General features: G+C 41.9%; 1 protein-coding gene across 3 annotated transcripts in view; it reads right to left on the bottom strand.

The window, feature by feature from the left end:
• EGLN1 (egl-9 family hypoxia inducible factor 1) overlaps positions 1-21,713 on the bottom strand; it is a 58,176-nt gene that overhangs the window by 2,603 nt on the left and 33,860 nt on the right. The window contains exons 2-4 of one of the 3 annotated variants that reach the window (XM_047824512.1): positions 7,421-7,540; positions 4,160-4,296; positions 1,456-1,523 (exon numbers count right to left, since the gene is read on the bottom strand). In XM_047824512.1, coding sequence (XP_047680468.1) covers positions 1,456-1,523; positions 4,160-4,296; positions 7,421-7,540 — 325 coding nt within the window. The remainder of the gene's footprint in view (positions 1-1,455; positions 1,524-4,159; positions 4,297-7,420; positions 7,541-21,713) is intronic. The other 2 variants (XM_047824514.1, XM_047824513.1) reach the window with 2 other exon arrangements.

Here is a 21,713-nt window from a genome sequence, read left to right as displayed (position 1 = left end):
CATGCCTCAGCTTTGCAAACATACATCCCCTGAAAACGATCACACTCTCACTCTTAAAATCTACCGGTAGCACTGTTGTAACTGATGCATTACTCTGAACTAGCAAACCTTCAAAAGGAAAAGCCATTCTCTACAGCGATCATGATTTTATCTCCTTTTCACTTCAAAAGCAATGTGAATTGCTACAAAATAGCAGTGTGTTGTCACTGAAAGCTCACCACTAGGGTTCTGCCACAAATAAGAACTTAAAAGCACAAACATCCAATTATAGGGTTAAAAAAATTTTTTTTAATGTTTTATTTATCTTTGAGAGAGAGACAGAGTGTGAGCAGGGGAGGGGCAGAGACAGAGGAGGAGACACAGAATCCGAAGCAGATTCTAGGCTCTGAGGTGTCAGCACAGAGCCTGATACGGGGCTTGAACTCAGAAGTTACGAGATCACGAGCTGAGCCAAACTCAGACACTTAACCAACTGAGCCACCCAGGCGCCCCCAATTTTATAGTTTTATAAAAGGTTGGTGTGGGATTATCGACGGCTCATGAAAATACAGCTAATCAGTAATGTGAGCACTGAGCAGCCTTTGGAGATATAGGGTAGGGTTAAAGAAGGAAGTGGTCCATCTGTTAGAAAAGTAAGACCCACTTCTCCTGGGAGAGAGTCCGTGGTAGGGACGGCGGGGGAGGCCAGCACGCCGAAGGATCTTCAGATCTGGTGCAAGTGTGTTTGGTCCATGGACACCACTGGCAGGTACAGACTCAGCACACCTCACTTAATGGTTTCAGCATTTCAATTCATCTCCTTTGTATTAACGTTCTTCAAAAATTCACGTTCAATGTGGAAAACCTGGATTCTTTACGTATTCGTTAGAGCACGTACTTTTAAAAAGGAAAGGGTACTGGGGCGCCTGGATGGCTCAGTCGGTTAAGCATCCAGCTCTTGGTTTCGGCTCAGGTCATGATCTCATTGTTTGTGGGTTGGAGCCCCGTGTCGGGCTCTGCGCTAACAGTGCGGAGCCTACTTGGGATTCTCTCTCTCTCTCAAAATAAATAAATAAACTTAAAAAAAATAAATAAATAAAAAGGAAAGCATACTTATGAACTTCCTGCTAAGAGGAGCATGAAAGGAAGCCAGATGGCAGTTATCAGAAGTGTTTGGCAGCCTGCGATTGAAAGGGATATAATCACAGAAAAACTCCGCTTGTGTCTGAATAATTTTCTGACGGTTTCTTGCCTCAAACTTTCCTAATCTTTGAATAATTTTTTGGTTAATGATAACAACGAAGAGAGCTTCAGAGAAGTCCTCTTTTACCTAAAGGAATTAAGGAATCTGACAGAAACAAGGAGCAAGTCTTTGTGGTATTAATAAAGGCTGTGTCTGCGCTCACACTCACGGACAGCACCGCCTGACTGCGGGCGCTTTCCCTGCAGTAGACCCTGGCCCCAAATAATGTTTACCTGTTAGATATTTTACTTTAGCTCGTGCTCTCTCATCTGCATCAAAATACCAAACAGTTATTGCGTACCTACAAGAAAATTTAGAATAGGGTTAAGAATGATCACACCGGGGGGGAAGAAAAAAAGTGGTAAGCTCTTCCAACAGCCTATTAAAACGTGTAATGCCAAAGTAATGCCTAAATTGAATGATCTCAGAGGATAACAACCCACCTCTCCAGGAAGCTCAATGCTCAAGAGTATAGCAGAGGGGCAAGAGCACCTAACAGTGATGTTGCCAAGTTGATGAGTTTTCATGATGTTCTTACCACCTACTTAACCTGCTTGATTATCTGTTTTGCAAGCCCACAGATCGGAAACCGACAATAAGAAAGTAAAAGAACTGGCTGTTACAGAAAAAGCACACTATCAATAGCATTAAGTTCCGCAGAACAGAACCCCAGGCTGGGGTCCTGTGGAGAGGAGGAGGGCTAACAGTTTGAACCGCTTCTGAGGACGTCGCTGAATTACCGCAAAGACTGAGGGACGTTTACAAGTTTATAACCTGGAGCCATCAAGAAAGACTTCAAATTATGCTAAGAGTTTTCAGGATTTTTACCAAAACACACTCTGTTTTAACATTTCAAGTTTATTTAGCTAAACTCCATTCCTCTGAAAACTTCACTTAATTGGAAGAGCTCATTCCACAAATAAAGGAAGAATCTCTGGTTTATCAAATACTACAGAGCACAGTTACAGCTTCTGGTACCAATAATGGGGAAAGTGCACACACACACACAAGGAAGTAAAAACACCCTATAAATGGTTAATTCCTTAGAACACAACAGTGAAACCATCATGCAGATTCTGGCCAGGGCTCCCTGGTGGGGGAGCAACACGGATCGGATGAAGAGCCCATGAATGTGAACTGAACGAGAACTGAATCAGGTAGGCGTCTCAAGGAAGGCGTCAAAGGCAGAGGAGAGTCAGAGTCTGGACAACTGGGCAAAGTGAGGTTCACAGATCACTCAGCTGCTGAGTGACAACAAGGAGGTCAAAATGAGGCCTCCTGACTTCCAGATTCTGCTCCTTCCAGAGCTCCAGCACCCTTCTAACCATGTAGCCTCTTCTATGTTTCCCCAGTGGCCTTGGCAATGGGAAAGGTGCACAGATATTGCCCCAAATTTTCAGTTACTTAGTAATCGGAGTCCTCCCATCTGGATCAACCCCTTCTCTAGCCCGTAGTCCTCACCGGAACACAGCTGGAAACTCACACGCCATTCTATTCTTCTGCCCTGATCTCCCATCAACCTACTCAAGAGTCCTTCTCCTCACATTAACTCTGCGCTTCTGGTCATTCTGGGCCCAGCTGAGCTCCTCTCTTCACTGTGACACCTGGCTCATCTAGTCCATCTTTTCCAATTAATGCCACTCTCTCCCTCTTCCAACGTCCTGTAGCATCTACTCTCCACAGCTGTTTGGCATTTACTACCTAAAAATGTCCACTCTCTCTTTATCTAGAAACGATACAAGCAGACCATACTCAAGATTCCATAAAAAGGAAGGTCTATGAAGCCGTTTCTAGGTCAAAGGGGTTTTAAAGAAGCAGCAGGAGCAGAGACGGGCACCGGGTGCCAGCAGGAGAGATGGGAGAGTCAGGACAGGCACATCATCTGATGGGACAGGATCCCCCCTGGTTTCCATCTGTGGCTTCTTAGGATCTCTTACCACAAACTACTAGGCTTGCTACCAGCTGTGTGAATCAGGGTTAAAGGCAACACAGCTCAGAAGGAAGAAAAGAGGGGCACCTGGCTGGCTTAGTCGGTAGAACATGCAACTGTTGACCTTGGAGGTCGCTGGGTATAGGGATTACTTCAAACAAAAAAAATGCAAAGAAGGAAAAAGAGAGATGACAACAAAGTCTTTGGAATTGGAGCCGCACTGGGGCTGGCCCACGCCTAGCATCACCGGGTAAAGCCCGCTCTTCTCCTGTTGTATCTGAGGCTAGGCCTCCTCTGCCCCCACCTACCCACTGAATGCCGGTAATTCATTACCATGATGCTCAAGGTCCCTTCTGTAATGAAAAGTGGGTATCTGAAAAACAGTGCTATTTTTCTATAAATATTTATAATGAGGTCCGCAACATCTTCCATTTTAATACTCTTAACATTTCAATGTAGGAAAATGGCAGAAAGAATATATAATAAGGCTCACAGATGCTTATTATTAAAGCTGAAGAGTTACTTGGCTAACGTGAACTCCCACACATGGCAACTTTTTCCTCCTCACTTCTACTCTCTGAGTGCTTCTGATTTTTCTGTTTTGTAAAATTTTTCTACATTATCCCTCTTTTTCCTCCCTCACTCTCTTTTAAAAAACTGCCTTTTTCCTTCTCTGTAGAATCCTTCTGTCCCCCAAATGACTATCACAGAATTGCAGAATGGATAGTAGTTAGAGATGCATAAGACAAGGAGACAGGGCTGGAGACAGATGGCCTGTATTTCCATTTCTTAGCCTAAACATAAGTGAGTGTGCAAAGAAAGTCACAAACGCTTGGCACTGAACTGGGAATAAGTCATATAAAATTATCCAAATTAAAAGTTATGACTGAAGCATTATGATAAAGATTACTCGACAACAGGAAAATAGAAAACTTTCAAGTATATCCTATCTATCCCCTCCTCTTCTACCACAGTCTTTTCCAAATTTTTCTTAAAAGGAATACTACCTTGTAGCATATGCTGGTTGTACTTCATGAGGGTTGCGACGGTCAGACCAGAAAAACAGCAGTCTATCAAATTTGGGTTCAATGTCAGCAAACTGGGCTTTGCCTTCTGGAAAAATTCGAAGTATACCTCCACTTACCTAAGGAAAAGAGCCAAATATTTGAGTATGAGAGTAAGAATACTATAAAATTAAATTGATGGGGGGCGGGGGAGATCATTTCAGAATCAAAATTCTTAACTGGATTATTCACAAATACATTCCAATTAACAAGGTATGAAAAGGAGCTGAGATTCCAAGTACATGCAATGATATGAGGAAAAATTCATTTTTTTAGGGACTTTTTTGTAAATATTTGGTGAAACAGATGAATATTCTGAATTCAAAAGGCTTAAACATGACACTTCGAAGTTTTAAAAACTAGTCATTACACCTTTCTGATTTAGGTATGCTAATGATATGCTTAATTAGCCTATTCTTTAAAAATGTGTCCGTTTCAATTACTATAAATGGTTAAGTATGTCGAATAAAGGGCTTACTGTGTTTTAACATTCAACAGTAATTAACAGGACAGTCACAAATTTAATGGCTCTTACTTAAGGAATTCAAACTATCAGTAGAAAGTGTCCTCATTTATGATCATCACTGCGGTCATTTTATTAGAAATGGGGGCTCTCCCTTGCAAGACTGGGCCTCACACATTGACGGCTAGCTGCTTACAGCACTGGATTCCATCCAGAAAGGATAATTACTATTCACCCAAATACACATCCTTCTCTATCTGGAATCAGATGGACTCACCTATTTATTCCCATACCAACCGAGTGTCTACTGTTCTGGGACCTGTGCCGGGCCCTCAGGACAGAGGAGGGAACTGTGCACACAGATGCTGTCCTTGTGGTACTTACAATCTGGGGGGAATTAAAGTGAGGCAAAACCCACCCAACTGAGTAGCTCTTTACCCTTGAAGAACTGAACTCCTAAGCACGTAGATTCTAAAACTGAAAGGAACTCATACTTAATCAAGACATCAAGGAGGTTGAGCCTATGCCCAGAATCTGTAGACAAGCTGTTTATCAGGCTCATCCTTAAGTTAAATTTGAGCTACTGTGTACCCTGGCCTGCCTTCCTCAGGCTCTCTTCAGATGGATTCCCGTGGCACTCATGCAAACATCTAAAGAATCTCTAGACTATGACCAAGAACATATCCTTTCTTCCCCTTGCCCTTTGACTGGAGTCACTGGGAATATCACAGGTGATCTGCTGAAAATATTTGAAAACAGGTAATTAAAGCTTCCAATCCCCCTGTGGGAAACCTTCCCTGAACCCTGAATTAGGTGGCCCCCTACGTGGTCCCACAGCAATCTATCCTGCACTGGGCATAAGCAATTGTTAATGTACTCATCTGTTCCCTCCACTAGATTCCAAGCTCCATGAGGGTTATTTCTATTTCTGGTCTATTTCCAGCATCCAGAATGATGTCTGGCATGCTGTACATACTCAGTGTAATCTTGCAATGGAAGCTTTTAGATCTATATACAAAAATCCTAATGACTTTTTCTTCTTACGTACTAATTTAGAAACTACGTATTAATGACCTTGGCTAGGTCATATCAAAATTAAAAGGAGAGCAGCCTAAAAAAACCTAACAAAATACAGAAGTTAGGAGTTGTTCAAACATATTTCTAGCTGTCAAGATATTCACAGAATTGGGGAGAAATATTTTTTAAGTTTTAACCGAAGTTACATCAATCTGTTTTGTATGTTGGGCTCAAGGTGAATGACCAAATTTCTTTCTTTTAAACTTTGAAAGCTGTAATAGAAAAACCATGCACGTTGTAATGCCTCAACATCTACTTAGTAGTAAAACTTACCTTCATTTTGAACTTGGGCAAAACCAGAGGAAAATCTTTAAATTAGTATAACACAGAAAGATTACTAGAACAACACTGTGAGCATGCCTTAGGTTTTAGGGTATGATTTAGGATAGGACTAGGTTTTTACATAATTAAGACTTGGTGCTTTCCATTTCTGTGTATATGTTTGTTTGTGGGAGGGAAGTGTTTAAAGGTTATTTGATTTTTAAAAATTACTGGGGCACTTGGGTGGCTCAGTCAGTTAAGCATCCGACTTCAACTCAGGTCATGATCTCATGGGTCGTGAGTTCGAGGCCCATGTCAGACTCAGTGCTGACAGCTCAGAGCCTGGAGCTTGCTTCAGATTCTGTCTCCCTCTCTCTCTGCCCTTCCCCCGCTCACACACACACACACACACACGCGCGCGCGCGCACGCACACACACACACACACTCTCTCTCTCTCTCTCTCTCTCTCTCTCTCTCTCTCTCAAAAATGAAGAAACATTAAAAAAAAATTACCCTGGCTATACAGGTGTGTTCCCTCTGAAAATCCACAGAGCTATCACATACAGTGTGTTCATTTTTCTATTTGAATATTTTGCTTCAATAAAAGTAAATATAGATTTTAAAAAATCAACCCAAAATTAGTTTAAACAACCTACAAAGCAGTAACAAAGCATGACATACTTCTGAGGTTTCAATCATTTAAACTCAAGTGAAACTCAGGCTAATATAAGGAAATAAATATTTAAAACAAGAGAAAATGTACTGTAAACTCTAGTAGGTTTTACAGGATTTGTCAGCACTGATAAACTTCTAGTTTTTCCATAATCAGGAGAGAAGGAATCCTGCCTCCAATATTCAATTCAATAACCCAATGCCAGACAGTATCTCTGCAACAACAAGAAGTAGGAAATAACCCATAATAATTATTTATATATAATCTCCCTCAAAAGCCGTTATAAAACAAGTGTTCTCAGAAATGTTTTTTATAAAAGCCACTAAAACGTATATATTTTAATTAAATACATTTTGGTATCAGTTAAATTTGGGGGGGCACCTGGCTGGCTCCATCAGTAGAGCATGCGACTCTTGATCCCGGGGTCATGAGTTCGAGCCCCCCGTTGGGAGTAGAGCTTACTTAAAAGAGAAAAAACAACAACAACAACAAAATGTTACATTTGGATGAATGCTCTAATATCTGAAAACAAGGGAATCCACTTTTTGAGACATATTATTAGATTTCACTTACAAAGATCCACTCCTAATACCCAAGACTGAAACAAATCTAAGAAATTTTAGACTATTCCATGTGTGAAAGACAGTCTCACCTAAGAGGAATCTGAGTCTTAATACCTATGAGAAAAAAAAAAAAAAAAAAAAAAGAACGGTCAAGCAAGCTGCATACCTTGGCATCCCAGTCTTTATTAAGATAATATATACACGTCACACATCTTCCATCTCCATTTGGATTATCAACGTGACGTACATAACCCGTTCCGTTGCCTGGATAACAAGCAACCATAGCCTGTAATAATAACGATGATGGTTTTAAAAATCTATACATACATGAATAAAAAGGAAAACATTTTATAAAAGAAATCTCTGATTTGGGACTACTTTTACACTTACATTCTCCTAAACAAAAACCGTATTTTGTAGGTAAGAAAAGGCGAAGATATTCTACGTTGACACAAAGACTACAAAGGTAGGTTGGTGAGTAATCCAAAGCCTGGGGAAATCTGCTTCACGGTGAAGGGAAGAACTGACATCGAAGAATCAGAGAGTATCACTTGGCTGTTACAAGCCATGTGCCCTTGCTTAAAACCCCAAAGGTCAGAAGGATTCAGGAACTACTTTCACCTTCATTCGTACTGATAATCAAGATCAAGTGAGTCTTTGTTCTGCTCCAGGGGAGACTATCATCCCTGAGCTCAACCAAAGAACACCTACATTATTACTGTCCGAAGGCGAAACACCCAATCTGACACTGTCTCTGAATTTAGTTCAACTCCAAACATTAACTCATTTGTCAGTGACTTTAAAAAAAAAAAAAAAGGCTAAGTGTAAAAAAAGGCTAAGTGACTCACTCCTCCTCAAACCAGAAAGAAAGTCGTTTTTTCACTCAGATTATAACAAGATATAGTTCAGAAGACCGTTGGGTTAATAAACACGAAGGTGAAGAGAGGTCTAAAATAGGAAGCACTAAAAGAACTCATAGGTTCTACGACCGTAGTATAGTAACCAGCTGAAATTAGAAAGAGTGATTAAAAACAAAAAACCTCAGGAATTATGCAAAAAACAAAAATAAAGATGGTCACCACTTATTCCCGAAATCCTTCACTTCTCCAATCTCTTCATGGATTGAAGTCAATAGGGTCAGTATTTTTTTTTTAATAGGGTCAGTATTAATGTCAATGAATTAGTATAAAGTTATTACACACTAATTAAGTTACATCATTATTTAAAGGATAAATGGCAAATGCTAATTTTTAAAATTCATATTCAACTGATTAGTGAATAAGTAACTCAGTGTTCCATCTCTGAGAGACTAGGAAGCATTTTAAACCTGAAGGCTTAAAAAAAAAAAAATCACATTTTCATAAACAGCCTGGACCTACAGCTCTTTCAGAAGCAGAATTCTTGGTAAACATTCCATACGTCTCTATTTTTTCTGATTCCAGATAGACTTACATGCTTTCTCTTGGGACTTGAGGTTGGTAGTAACAGGCAAAACAGCATGAGCTCAGTGGATTGAATAAACCCAGATAATTTCCTTGTCACTAGCAGCTAGGGAAGGCATGTGTAGCAGACCTTGAACAGTAGTATAAGAAGGTACCAATTCAGGGTACCTGCGGGACTTGGTCAGTTAAGCGTCCGACTCTTGGTTTCGGTTCAGGTCACGATCTCATGGTTTGTGAGATCAAGCCCCATGTCAGGCAGGCTCCATGATGATAGCGGGAAGACTGCTTGTGATTCTCTCTGGTCCCCCCTGCGAGTGTGTGCACACACTCTCTCTCACAAAATAAATAAAACTTAAAACAAAACCAAAACACCCAACCTGAAGTCTTCTCTTCTCTAAAGTGATCTCATCTTAAAAAAAGTTCACTGAGGCCTCTCCAGCTATCTGGTAACCTGAGCATATCTTGAGCAAAGAACAAAGGGGAAAATCTTTCTTTGTTCATCCACCCACCACCCCACCCCATCCATCCCATAGCAAACACCCCCTGAGCATCAACTATGTACCTGAAAGGCCTTGGTAGGGAGGGGCTACAATGATGAACAAAACAGAGTCCCTTGTTTTCATTTATTATGGAACTTAGTGTAGTGAATAAATAACCAATAAACAAACATATAATGTTAGGTAGTTATCTTTTCATAAGGTTGAAGGACACAGAAAACAGGATGATTTCTAGAACAGAAATCAAGGAAGACCTCTCTGAGGAGCTCACATCTGAGCAGAGACTAAAATGAAGGGAGTGGCAGGTTGTGCAAATATCTGTGGGTGAGCACTGTGGCTGAGGGAAAATGAGAGCAAAGGCCGAAATGGCTGGGCCAAGTGGAAAACCATCGCAGGCCAGCTGGACTAGAGTGAGCACGGGCAAATTAGGAAGGGCTCAGCAAGCCATGGTAACGACTTCGGATACTGCTCTAAAAGGGACACAAAGCCAATGGAAACATATCTGATCAATGTTTCAAGAAGGTCGGTTTCAGTTCTGGATGCATAAAACATGGCAACTGCAATAACCTCAGTATCACCTACTAGCTGACGTTTGCCAGATGCTGACCATCTGCCCACACTATTCTAAGAGATTTGTGTGTAAGAACTCCTCTGATACAACCACACGAGGTAAAAAGTATCATTATCCTGGTCTTCATTTAACTGTGAGGGAAACGGAGTCCCAGAAAGTCTAACACACTCAGGGTCATGTGACAGTAGAGCCAGGTATACTGCAGGCAATGTGGTTTGGAATCCACGTACCGAACCGCTACATGAGGCTGCGGGGAAGAAAGAGTGAGAAAACAAAGGCGGCCAGCTAGCTGGCCGCTGTAGTTTCTAGCAGAGAAACAGAAAAGGAGGCTGCCCAGGCGGGCAGAGTGGGGCATACTCTGAAGGCAGAAAAGCAAGGTGATTTGCTAACAAAGCAGAAGTAGAAATCGGGAAGAGCCAAGGATGACTTCAAGGTTCTCCACCTATATCATCGGATGAATGGAGTTAAGTCTTCCCCAAAATGGAAATACTAGGTGAAAGAGCGGTTTTTATTAAAAAGGGGAAAGAAGTTTCTCAGCAATGGTCAGGATGAGCCAGACACGCCAGAGCAGAACAAAACTGCACAGCGGGATTATGGCTCGACGTGGGATCTGTTTGTACTGGTCACTTCTAAACTGCTTTCCTTGGAATCCTGGGGTTATGTAGAGGTAAGGGAAGGGGGGGTGGAGGAGGGGAAGTGAGTGGGGAGGATGGGGGGGAGGCACTGAAATGAGAAGAGACCTGGGCACCTGGGTGGCTCGGTCGGTTAAGCGTCCGACTTCAGCTCAGGTCATGATCTCACGGTCCATGGGTTCGAGCCCTGTGTCGGGCTCTGTGCCGACAGCTCAGAGCCTGGAGCCTGTTTCAGATTCTGTGTCTCCCTCTCTCTGTGACCCTCCCCCATTCATGCTCTGTCTCTGTCTCAAAAATAAATAAACGTTAAAAAAAAAAATTAAAAAAAAAAAAGAAATGAGAAGAGACCAAAGTAGGCGGTTCTGCCCCAACCTTCAACTAGGGGCAGCATTTCCCCACATGCTGGTTTGCAACTGAGGAAGCAAGGCCAGGAGTGAGTCCCCAGAGCACATCCCTGCAGGCAGACACTAGGAGGGCAGAGCCTAAGCATACCCAGAAAAACCAGACTGTCACAGGAAACCTGTGAGCTGGGCGGGGGCGGGGGCCGGGGGGGGGGGGGGCACTCCTAGAGGTTCTGGGGAAAGAGAAACCCTGTAGGAAACCTGCAAAGGTCTGGATGAATTCATTCAAATACTGATATGGGGACAGTGCATTTAGTAACTGACGCACGTACCAAGACTCCTCTCATTTGGACTGTAGAAAACACAAAAAGGTATTTCTCTAGGGCTCGGGATTAAGAAGGGCACTTGTCTTGATGAGCACAGGGAGATGTGTAGAATTGGTGAATTGCTACATTGTACACATGAAACTAACATAACCCCCGTATGTTAACTGGAATCAAAATAAAAACTTAAAAACTGTAAAAAAAGGTATTTTTCTAATCTCATGAAATCTGGCAGCTACAACTGTCTTCAGCCAGTATTCATATTTAAACAAAGTTATCCTAAAAGATCTGAATTATCAAAATTTAAAGTTCCTTAAATATGGAGCACCGGGGTGGCTCGGTCAGTTGACCGTCTGACTCTTGATTTAGGCAAAGGCATGATCCCAGGGTTGTGGCATCAAGTCCCAAAGGTGGGCTCTGCACTGGAACCTGCTCGGGATTCTCTCTCTTCCTCTCTCTGCCCCTTCCCTGCTCACTCTCTCTCAATAAATAAATGAATGAATAAAGTTCCTCAAAAGTAACATAGCTTTTCCAGTTCTTCCAGTTTTGAAATGATATTCATGCTCTATTTCTTAATTGGTACTTTTGTTTTCCTAGTGCATTTTATATATATTTGTGTAAAAAGACTCTGATGTTGCTGTTCTTGTTTTGTTTGCTTTCAATATGCACCTAACATGTTCTTATTCATAATACTTTTAGTAAACTCACTTTTTTTTCTATGAATCAGTTGGTAAAGCAACTAATAGCCACTCATTCTAATCTACATGTCATCAGCAGCCTTAAAAAATATTTATGGCACTGATTGGAATTTAAACAAAAACTTTAAAAAAAGAATTAAAAAAATGTTATTTATGGCACACCTACCATATTGCAACTACAAAAAGGGCTGCTATGGTAGCGGTCTCAAAGGACTTAACTGCAAAGAAAAAAAAAAATAGGCACACACAAAACAAATAAACTGAGTCGTATAAATAATAAACAGAAAAAGAATCTGAAAAAAGGAAGCATTTGTGTAGGATAAAGTAAAGTGAGGGGATGAGGCTTTGAGCTACACTAAGACTGAAGCTTATCTTTGAAGGACAGATGTGATCTGAAAAGGTGACAGGAAGAAAAGCAGAGTGTAAGAGCGTAACAAATACAGCAGTTAAGTGACTGGGGGGTATTTTATTGATCTGCTCCACTACTTGACTACTTAAATGGTGAAGTTCATTTGGTGGAAACAGGATGAAATCTTGAAAGTTACGCAGAGGAAGTAGGACATGAAAGGGAAGCAGCGGTGGGCCACTGTGGTCCTTGGGTGGGTATGACCACTGGGAAAGCTTTTAAGAAGGCAGCTTTTTTATTCTAGGATTTATATGAAAGATTATTCTAAGATAAAGCACACTGCTTTGGTCTGAATGTCTGTTCACCCCAGATTCATGTTGAAATCCTAACCCCCAAAGATGACGGTAACAGGAGGAGCCTTTGGGAGGTGCTTAGAGGTAATGAGGGTGGAGCCCTCAGGAATAGGATTAGTGCCTTATAACAGTGACTCTGGGGGGATCCCTGCCCCTTCTGACCAATGTGAAGACAGTGCAAAGTAGCTGGCCATGAACCAGGAAGAAGGCCCTCACTAGGCCCTGCTGGTCACCTTGATCTGGGACTTTTCAGCCTCCAGGACTGTGAAATACATTTCTGTGGTTTAAAAACTACCCAATCTGGTTTTGCTGTTGTTGTTGCTGTTGTTATGGCAGTCTGAATGGACCAAGTCACATCTGTAAAAGATAAAACTGTTCCAACAGATTTATGTTAGATGTACTAGTTCTAAGGATAAGGAAATGCATTAAAGTCTATCAAGAAAACTCAAAATGAGGCTTATCAGGGATTGAAGTGATATTCCCTGGTTGTCCTCTGTCCTTTCCCAGGAGAAGCAGGACTAGACTTGACCCTGCACTCCTCTAAGGTTTGGGGATGAGGATAGCAGAAGAATCTAGGCATTGGGGGGGGGGGGGGGGGGGCAAACAATGCAAATGCTCATTTACAATTCTGAGGTATGATCCTAATCTGCCATGTCTTTGAGATGCCAGCTTTAAATATTTCAATTTCCCACTAGGAAAAGCCTATTTAAACATAAGCAAAACAATTAAATACTATTTTTTCCTTTTTGATATGAAAATATACATGATTGAGGATGTTCTTAAGATAAGAAACACCATAAATTTGTTTTTCACTCTGAGAATAAAAGGAAGGAAGAGGTTTGTGATACCTCTTTGGAATCTGAAGACATTTATTTCTGGCATTGGAAGACTTGTATTCAATATGAAGTTGAACCAGGAAACTTTAAAAAAATTTTTCCTTTTTGAACAGAATTATTTTAAAACATGGATTCAAAGCTAAGAGAACTAGGGGTGCCTGACTGGCTCAGTCGGTAGAGCACGCAATTCTTTTTTTCTTTTTATTTTTTTTTAATTTTTTTTTTTCAACGTTTATTTATTTTTGGGACAGAGAGAGACAGAGCATGAACGGGGGAGGGGCAGAGAGAGAGGGAGACACAGAATCAGAAACAGGCTCCAGGCTCTGAGCCATCAGCCCAGAGCCCGACGCGGGGCTCGAACTCCCGGACCGCGAGATCGTGACCTGGCTGAAGTCGGACGCTTAACCGACTGCGCCACCCAGGCGCCCCAGAGCAGGCAATTCTTGATATCGGGGTTGTAAGTTCGAGTCCTGAGTTGGGCATAGAGAGCACTTAAAAACAAAATCTTCAAAAAACAAAAGAAAAAAAACGAAGCTAAGAGAACTAAAATTTTACGGGCTATCAAAGTACTATTTTCCCTGGATGAAGGGAAACTGTTCATGCTCTGAAAATCTATCCTATTACAATGTACCGCCTAAGGGTACACAGCCCTCTGCCCTTTGTCCATGCTGACAGCTAACACTAGCAGGCCCTGCCTGCAAGCCAGGTGTGGACGATCTCCTTTAGATTTCACAGCAAATTTATGAGGAAGGTACAATTAATCTCTCCATTTTAGAGGTTAGAAAATTGAACTACAAGGAGAATAAAAATCTTGCCAAAGGCTCTCAGCGGTGGAGGTGGGGCATAAATTGAGGCAATCTGGAGGGAAAAATCACTCCGCCTACTGTGTTCTTCAATTCTTGGCCCCAGTGAGGCTTGTGTTCAGTCTGAGGGGTTCAGACGGGATCGGTAACACAGGCTCCTATGTGATTCTCCCGCCTGCTATATGCCACAGACTCTCGCATAATGCTCAACTCTCAGACGTACAGATGTTTTCCAGCTCTATAGGACACCTTACCTTTTAAGTCTCTTCCCCATCCATTCTGAAAGCACACCCCGGGCCCATCATTGCTACCTCTGTGGTTATATACATCTAATTCAAATATGGGGAAAAATAATTGGTCATCAAAAGAACTGAAGAGCACATACTGTAAGAATAACCTAATTTTAAAACTGCAGACTTCAAGTACACCGGTTTAGGTAAATCTCATTTCCAAAAAAAATACCACTAAAAACTTTACAGAAAGTCATGAATTTTGTTCACTGCTTTAACTACTACGGAGGGAGGGGGTAATGAAAGAGGGCAATCTACGTGCATTAACGTTTTTAATCTCTTATTTGCTAAGCTTAATGTTATAAATAAATATCTCACCATAAGTAAACCCAGACTTTACGTTTTGGGAGGCAAATTTTGCAAATCCATGTCATGGCAAAAACGAAACTAGCACTGAAAAACAGGGTTGGGCAGTAAGAACAAGGCCAGTTTTTCTCTTGGTACAAAAGCCTCCAGTCCACATGGGGAAATAAAGACCTTTCAGAAGATCAACATTTACTGAAACTCAACTAATTCTAAAGAGGAAGAGAGGAATGGAAAAGGAGGTCCTGGGAAAGTGTTATGGCAGATCATGGCAGAGTTTATGGGAGAAGTCATATACGAACTAAGCTTAAAAAGGAAATCTGTAAGGTGGAAAGTGGGTACTTCCAACAGAATGAATTTCACAAGGACAGTTTTAATCATGGGAGAATAACAGAACACGTTTGGTGACAGGGAACGTTCAGATTTGCTAGCGCACCGAGTTCTTGAGAAGGGGGAAGAACCCCGAAGAGGTAAGAGGGGCCAGACTGCAGACAAATTTGAGCACCTTCTTACTCCACAGGTAGAGGAGAGCCAGCATCCTGGGCAAGGGAGCAAAATAATCAGAACACGGCAAGTTGAATGTAAGATGGATTCATTCAAGGGAGCAGGAATAAAGGAACACTGAGAAGACCGGTCAGAACACACTGAAACACGCAGAACTGCAACACATCAAGAAAGGAAAAACGGTGTGATGTGGAGGAGGGTCTCTGGGGAGGGTGGAAAAGAGGGAGCCAGGGCTGGGCACAATGGGGAGGAATCCTGGCCAGGAAAAAGGGAAAGGACTTGGTAAGGTTTTCACAGACGGTGGGCGGGGGAGACACGGCTGAACCAAAGATGGCTTACGAGGGTCTGTGTCTGGTTGAGATTAACAGACCATGAACAGAAGCAGGGAGCATGGGCTTGGGAGAGGCCGGTTCCTTTTTTGGACATACTGAGTTTGCCATGCTGATGGGCCATCCAGGCGGAGATGTTCAAAAGGCAGTTGGAAATGCAAGTCTGGAACTCCAAAAAGAGTCAGGGCTGGAGATGCAGACTTAGGCGGCCTCTTCACAGGGGCTGAAGCCGTGTGGCTACAGACATTGCCAAGGAAGAGAGTGTAGGGAGAGAAGAAAACAAAGCACAGATTCGTATGGCATAAACTCATCTGGAATAAAAGCTCATTAAACTGCTTTCCTGATCACAGCAAAAACAGTTAAATAACCAGGCAAAGGCTGATAACTGTAAATGATTTATGACTGATTTTTTTTGACTAATTATTCATTGACTAATTGTACATGATAAACATACTACAAAATGGGATTGATAGGGGCATTTAGGTTGTTTCTTTAAAATGTTTTGGGTGGCTCAATCAGTGAAGCATCCGACTTCGGCTCAGGTCATGATCTCGTGATTCACGAGTTCAAGCCCCACATCAGGCTCTGTGCTGACAGCTCAGAGCCTGGAGCCTGCTTCGGATTCTGTGTTTCCCCTCTCTCTCTGCCCCTCCTCTGCTGATGCTCCATGTCTCTCTCTCTCTCTCTCTCAAAAATAAATAAACATTAAAAAAAATTTTTAAAAAGTTTCTTGCTATTATAAACAATATTGGGATCAACAACAGTTCTGGAGCTCTGTCATTGTAAACATCCTCAATAGTTTACTAAAATTAAACTCCTAAGAGTGAAATTATAAGCCTTTAAAAATTTGTTATTGCCAGAATGTTCTCCAGGATGGTTATATTAGCTTCCACCCCCACCAGCTCTGTTGAGAGTATATACATCCTCCTACTCATTTGCCAATCCTGGCTACCGGATTTTATTCTTTTAAAAACTGCTCAATTTGATAGGTAAACATGTATATTAATATTTTAATTACATCTCAATTTGTGAAAGCAAACATTTTCCATATTTTTATTGGCCATTAAATTCTTCTTTTGTTAACTGCTCACTCACATCGTTTACTCGCTTTCCTATCAGGCGGTTATCCTTTCTCTACTGAACTTTAGGAGTTCATTAGCTACTACTAGCCTTCTGCCACATGACAGGACAATTTCAACATTTTTACTGTGCTCCTACAGAATATTTTAATACAAAGTAGTTATTATTTGTGCACGAAGGCAGAGTATGGCCGTATTATTAACATAAACTGAAGTTTTAAAAAGTCCAAGAGACTTTCTGACTATATTCATAGGAATGTGAAAAATGCAGGGAACAAAAGCAAAGATAATAAATAGCATTGTTCCAAATTACTCCCCACGTGGCTCAGGAATGACGGACTGTTTAACACCACACACACTACTTTCCTTCCTGGGCCCTAATTCTATCCTAAGAGAAAAAAACTTCAATAACTTAAAAATCGGCTTGCTGAAGGGCAATGCTCCCAGTAGGCAGCATTACTGGATTGCTCCAGCAATCTGGGGCTGTACACTGATGCTGCCTTACTAACTCTCCATTTCCCTTTTAGGAATTGTGAAGTTATACTTTATAAATTAGGAATCTATCTGGTGAAGCAGTTTCTATTTGAGCTGCCTAACCCTGCCATCAGAACAGAGACCCATAATTTGCTAACCTTGGCTACAATCTCACCAACTCTGCACAACTCTTCCCCCAGGCTCCTAAGCAGGGCTCTGTATTTATGCCACTCAACCACAATGCCCCTGTCCCCCAACCAACCGCAAACTTGAGGAGGAGGACAGAGCAACCTCTCTCTGCAAGAAGGCTGGGGATCCCAGGCAAGCCTCAGCTTGATCCCCACCCAGGGAGGGAGTTATGGGATTTCATTCCAGCCCATGCAAGGAGGGGTCAGTGGTAACATACATACTCAGACAGCTATGGTAAACTTGTTATGTTATTAACAGAACTCCCTGGCAGAGTATGCAATTTAGCATTAAAAGAAAAATAAAAACAGAACAAAACACTCAGCTGTTTAACATTACAAACACCTGCCTCAGCACTTCCCTAGGCCTCCTGAGCAGGCACTGCAGTCCGCATGGGGACACCAATGAAAAACTTCAATTCCAGAGTCTACAAGCGAGTTGCGATTTTAAAACATTATTTAAATGATTTCAGCACAGAGTGTAATGCGTGTTTATTTTAGTGGACTGGAGGGCATGGACTGAAGGTTCCTGATATTTGTCCTGGAGCAAGGGGTTAACCATTACTGGATATACACAATCATTGGTTAATGCTGAAAGCTTCTAATAAAAAACCTCTAGGGGCGCCTGGGTGGCTTGGTTGGTTAATCATCTGACTCTTGATTTTGGCTCAGGTTGTGATCTTGCACTTCCTGAGATGGAGCCCCCTATGGGGCTCTGCACTGACTAGCTTGGAGTCTGCTTTGGATTTTTCTCTCTGCCCTTCCCTCGCTGATGCATGGGCTCTCTCTCTCTCAAAATAAATAAACTTAAAAAAAAAAAAAATCTTACTCCAGTGAGATTAAGTCCAGTTTCCTCATCTCAAATCCATAAGGTAGGCAATTATTAGCGCAGATATCAGAAATGACTACAGTACTAGAAAAGAGAAGTATAAATATACTTATATATTTATATATATTTACACTAAACAAAATTAACAAAAAAAGAACCGAATACCCAAATAACTGAATCGATTCAAGATGAATCACAACAGGGAAACATTATGCAAAAGCATCCAGGCCAGTGTGATAAACACAACAGTCTTATACAAGGTACCCACGCAGCAAAGATCATGAATGCTCTCGTGGGAATGGGGACTCAGAAAAGACTTTGTGGAGAAAGTGACAAATGAGCAGAATTTGAAGGATAAAAGTACACGGTTTCTAGAGTCAGGGGAAATTCCCAGCAGAGGAGAGGAAACAGAGTATCTACAAAAAGAACTACCAGGGCATCCCAAGAGAAATGCACCTGGGTAAACACTTTGGGAGATGAACTGTGTGGTGCAGAGCAGATGATGGGGCAGAAAAGATGAGCAGGGGTCAGGAAAGTTCTTCCTGACTTGCTCAGGAGGTTTGTTTCGTAAGCCAGTGTAGCCAAATATGTTCAGTAAGAATCACTGGATGTACTTCTTAACATACGCTGCCCAACCCTCTACTTGAAATCATGAGTTAGCAGGCACAGAATGAGACCCGGGAACCTGGAATTTTAAACACGCACTCCACAGGATTCTGATTAGCAAGTGGCCAAGTTTTGAATAACAGCAGCAAAACAACCAAATCAAGGTCTTGACCTCAGGGTTGTGAGTCCAGGTCCCGTGTTAGGCCCTGCACTAGGTGTGAAGCCTGCTTAAAAGAAAATAAAATAGAGACGCTTAGGTGCTTCAGTCAGTTAAGCGTCTAAACTCTTGATTTTGGTTCAGGTCATGATCTTGCAGTTTGTGGGTTTGAGCCTCGTGCTGGGCTCTGTGCTGACAGCACAGAGTCTGCTTGGGATTCTCTCTCTGCTCTTCCCCCGCTCATGTGCACTCTCTAAATAAATAAATAAATAAATAATAAAACTGAAGATCAAATAAAAAATGTGAAACAGCATTTGGTGGTGGTGAGAGAGAAACAAGAACTCATTAAAAAAAAAAAAAACAACAACCAAGGCATGTGGCTGGCTCAGAGGGGCATGTGACTCTTGATCTCAGGGTTGTATGTTTGAGCCCCATGTTGGGAGAAGAATTTACTTAAAAAAAAAAACAAAAAACAAAAAACCCACAACTTAAAATATATCCACTATTTGTTCATTCAGCAAATATTTTCGAAGCACCTATTCCATGCCAGGCATGGCTCTAGATCCTGGGGATACAATAATGAACAGAACAAAGAAATGACCACCTTTGGGTAATACATGTCAGAAGATCAACACTGGGGAAGCACTGTAGGGACTGGGGAACACAATGCTGGGGTCTCATTATCAATAGGGTTGTCAGGTCAACCTCTCTGAGAAGCTGACATCTGACAACATTTTAAGAGATGAGGAAGTGAGCGTCCCATGCACACTGTGTCCAGCATGTCTAAGGAAAAGGAGGGTCAGTGTGGCTGGAGAGGAGAGCAAAGCAGGGGATATGGAAGATGACATCAGAGAAACAGGGTTGGAAGCACAAATCATGTCGAGCTTTATAGAGGCCACTGTATAAAGACTAAGCCACTGGAGGGTTCTGAGTAGCCTGGCCGCCATGTAGAGCAGGGACTGGCAAACTACAGCTAACTGCCTGTTCTTGTAAGTAAAGTTTTATTGGAACACTCATTCGTTTACATTTTGAATGGCCGTTTTCATGTTACAACAGCAGATCTGGGAGGCTATGCCAGAGACTGTGTGGTCCAGCAAGCCTAATATGTTCACCATCTGGCCGGCCCTTTGCAGAAAATGTTTACTGACCCCTGATGTACAGAATGGATTGAAGGCTGGCAGAGTGAAAGGTCGAAGACTGGTTAAGAAGGCCACTGAACTAAATCAGGTGAGGTATAATGACTATCTGGGCCATGGTGGTTAAGAAATGATTGGATGAGTCAAAAGGATTTCCAGAAAGACTGACATGTGGTATGAGAGGATGACTCTGGGTATGGGGGAATGTGGGAGATCAGGGGTTTCATTCCAAACATGTTCAGTTGGGGCATGCATAACGCACAGTTTTAGGAAGACAGTCCCTGGTCTTAAAGAACTTATATTCCAGTGGAACAGAAAGGAAAACTAATCATTTCAACACAACCAACGAAACGACCAGGCCAGGCACTGAGTATTAATCGACTGAAGGGGAAGCTGGGGTCAAAGAAAGCTTCTTGAAAAATGGGTCTTGGAAGAAGAATACGAATTAGCCAGGCAAAAGAGATGTATGCATATACACAAAGAAAGTTACTAAATTACTACTACAGACTGGTTTTCATTCAGTACCATATGCCTTTATTTTGGGCCCACGCACAGCTTATTTTTAAGAATGTTCAAATACGGGGGATGCCTGGCTGGCTCAGTCTGAGGAGCATGCAACTCTTGATCTCAAGGTTGTGAGTTCGAGCCCTACATGAGGTGTAGAGATTACTTAGATTTAAAACTATTTTAAGGGAAAAAAAGGTGGGGGGGACATCCAAGTAGGGGCACCTGGCTGGCTCAGTCAGTAGAGCATGCGACTCTTGATCTCAGGGTTGTGAGCTCAAGCCCCACGTTGGGCTTGGAGCCTACTTTAAAAAAAAAAAAAAAAAAAGAATGTTCAAGTATACCTAGTAAACGGTTTAGAAAAAGAATCTAAATAAAACACAAGATTTCTACAACAAGTATTAAGAAGTTAAGTTCTGTAAGCCTTTATACCTAGAGACTTTCAGGCATATTTCCAGCAACCTCCAGGATTTCTCTCCAACCCTTGTTCCCACTGCCCACCAGACAAGCATCTATGCCACTCTGCTGCTTCTCCCCTGTTCTTCAGAGCCACCTGCTTCTCTGATCCACAGTTTTCTGCTGGCCCAGGCTGTCTTTATGTCACAATGTTTACTGAATCCTATTAATAACTGATCTACCCTGCTCATCCGATCAACATGACATGTCAATTGACTGTAGGCAAATTCTTATTCGATATTATGTGTAAACGTGCTGTTGGTAAAAGAGGAAGTTTTATTTTGGTTCCAGATGGGGCCCAGTGGCTCTAACAAAACTGACCTATGGGCCATAAGATAAAATCTGAGGACCATTGCTATAAGGATAGGAATTTGAAGAGGATGTTCCATGTTGCAAGAAGTCTTAAGCTGAAGTATTAAAGGCTCCACTTGTGTGTGTAATCTGAGAGAATTTTCAGTAAATTAATTATGGAGAAACAACCAGATACATCTAAAAGAGTCTTGAAAAAAATCCTCACATATCTGGCTAATATGCTGTGCTGTACAAACTAATAGCTCACTTCTCTATGAATCCACATCTCAGCCTTTGTCAGCCTGGAAGGGGAGTCTGCTGCCATTAGCCTTTAACTAATCTACATTTTTATCAATGATTTTGAATCAAAGACATGTGTGATTTATCAGTGTGACTTTTGTGAACAGGAAAAGTGTAGGTAAGCACACTCGACAGGAAAACCGCCAGCAATCACTGCGGAATTACCACATGCCA

The sequence above is a fragment of the Prionailurus viverrinus genome, chromosome D2 (assembly GCF_022837055.1).
Source record: "Prionailurus viverrinus isolate Anna chromosome D2, UM_Priviv_1.0, whole genome shotgun sequence".
Taxonomy (NCBI): domain Eukaryota; kingdom Metazoa; phylum Chordata; class Mammalia; order Carnivora; family Felidae; genus Prionailurus; species Prionailurus viverrinus.
Note: the sequence above shows the minus strand (reverse complement) of the source record. Positions and strands in the feature narration are given on the sequence as shown.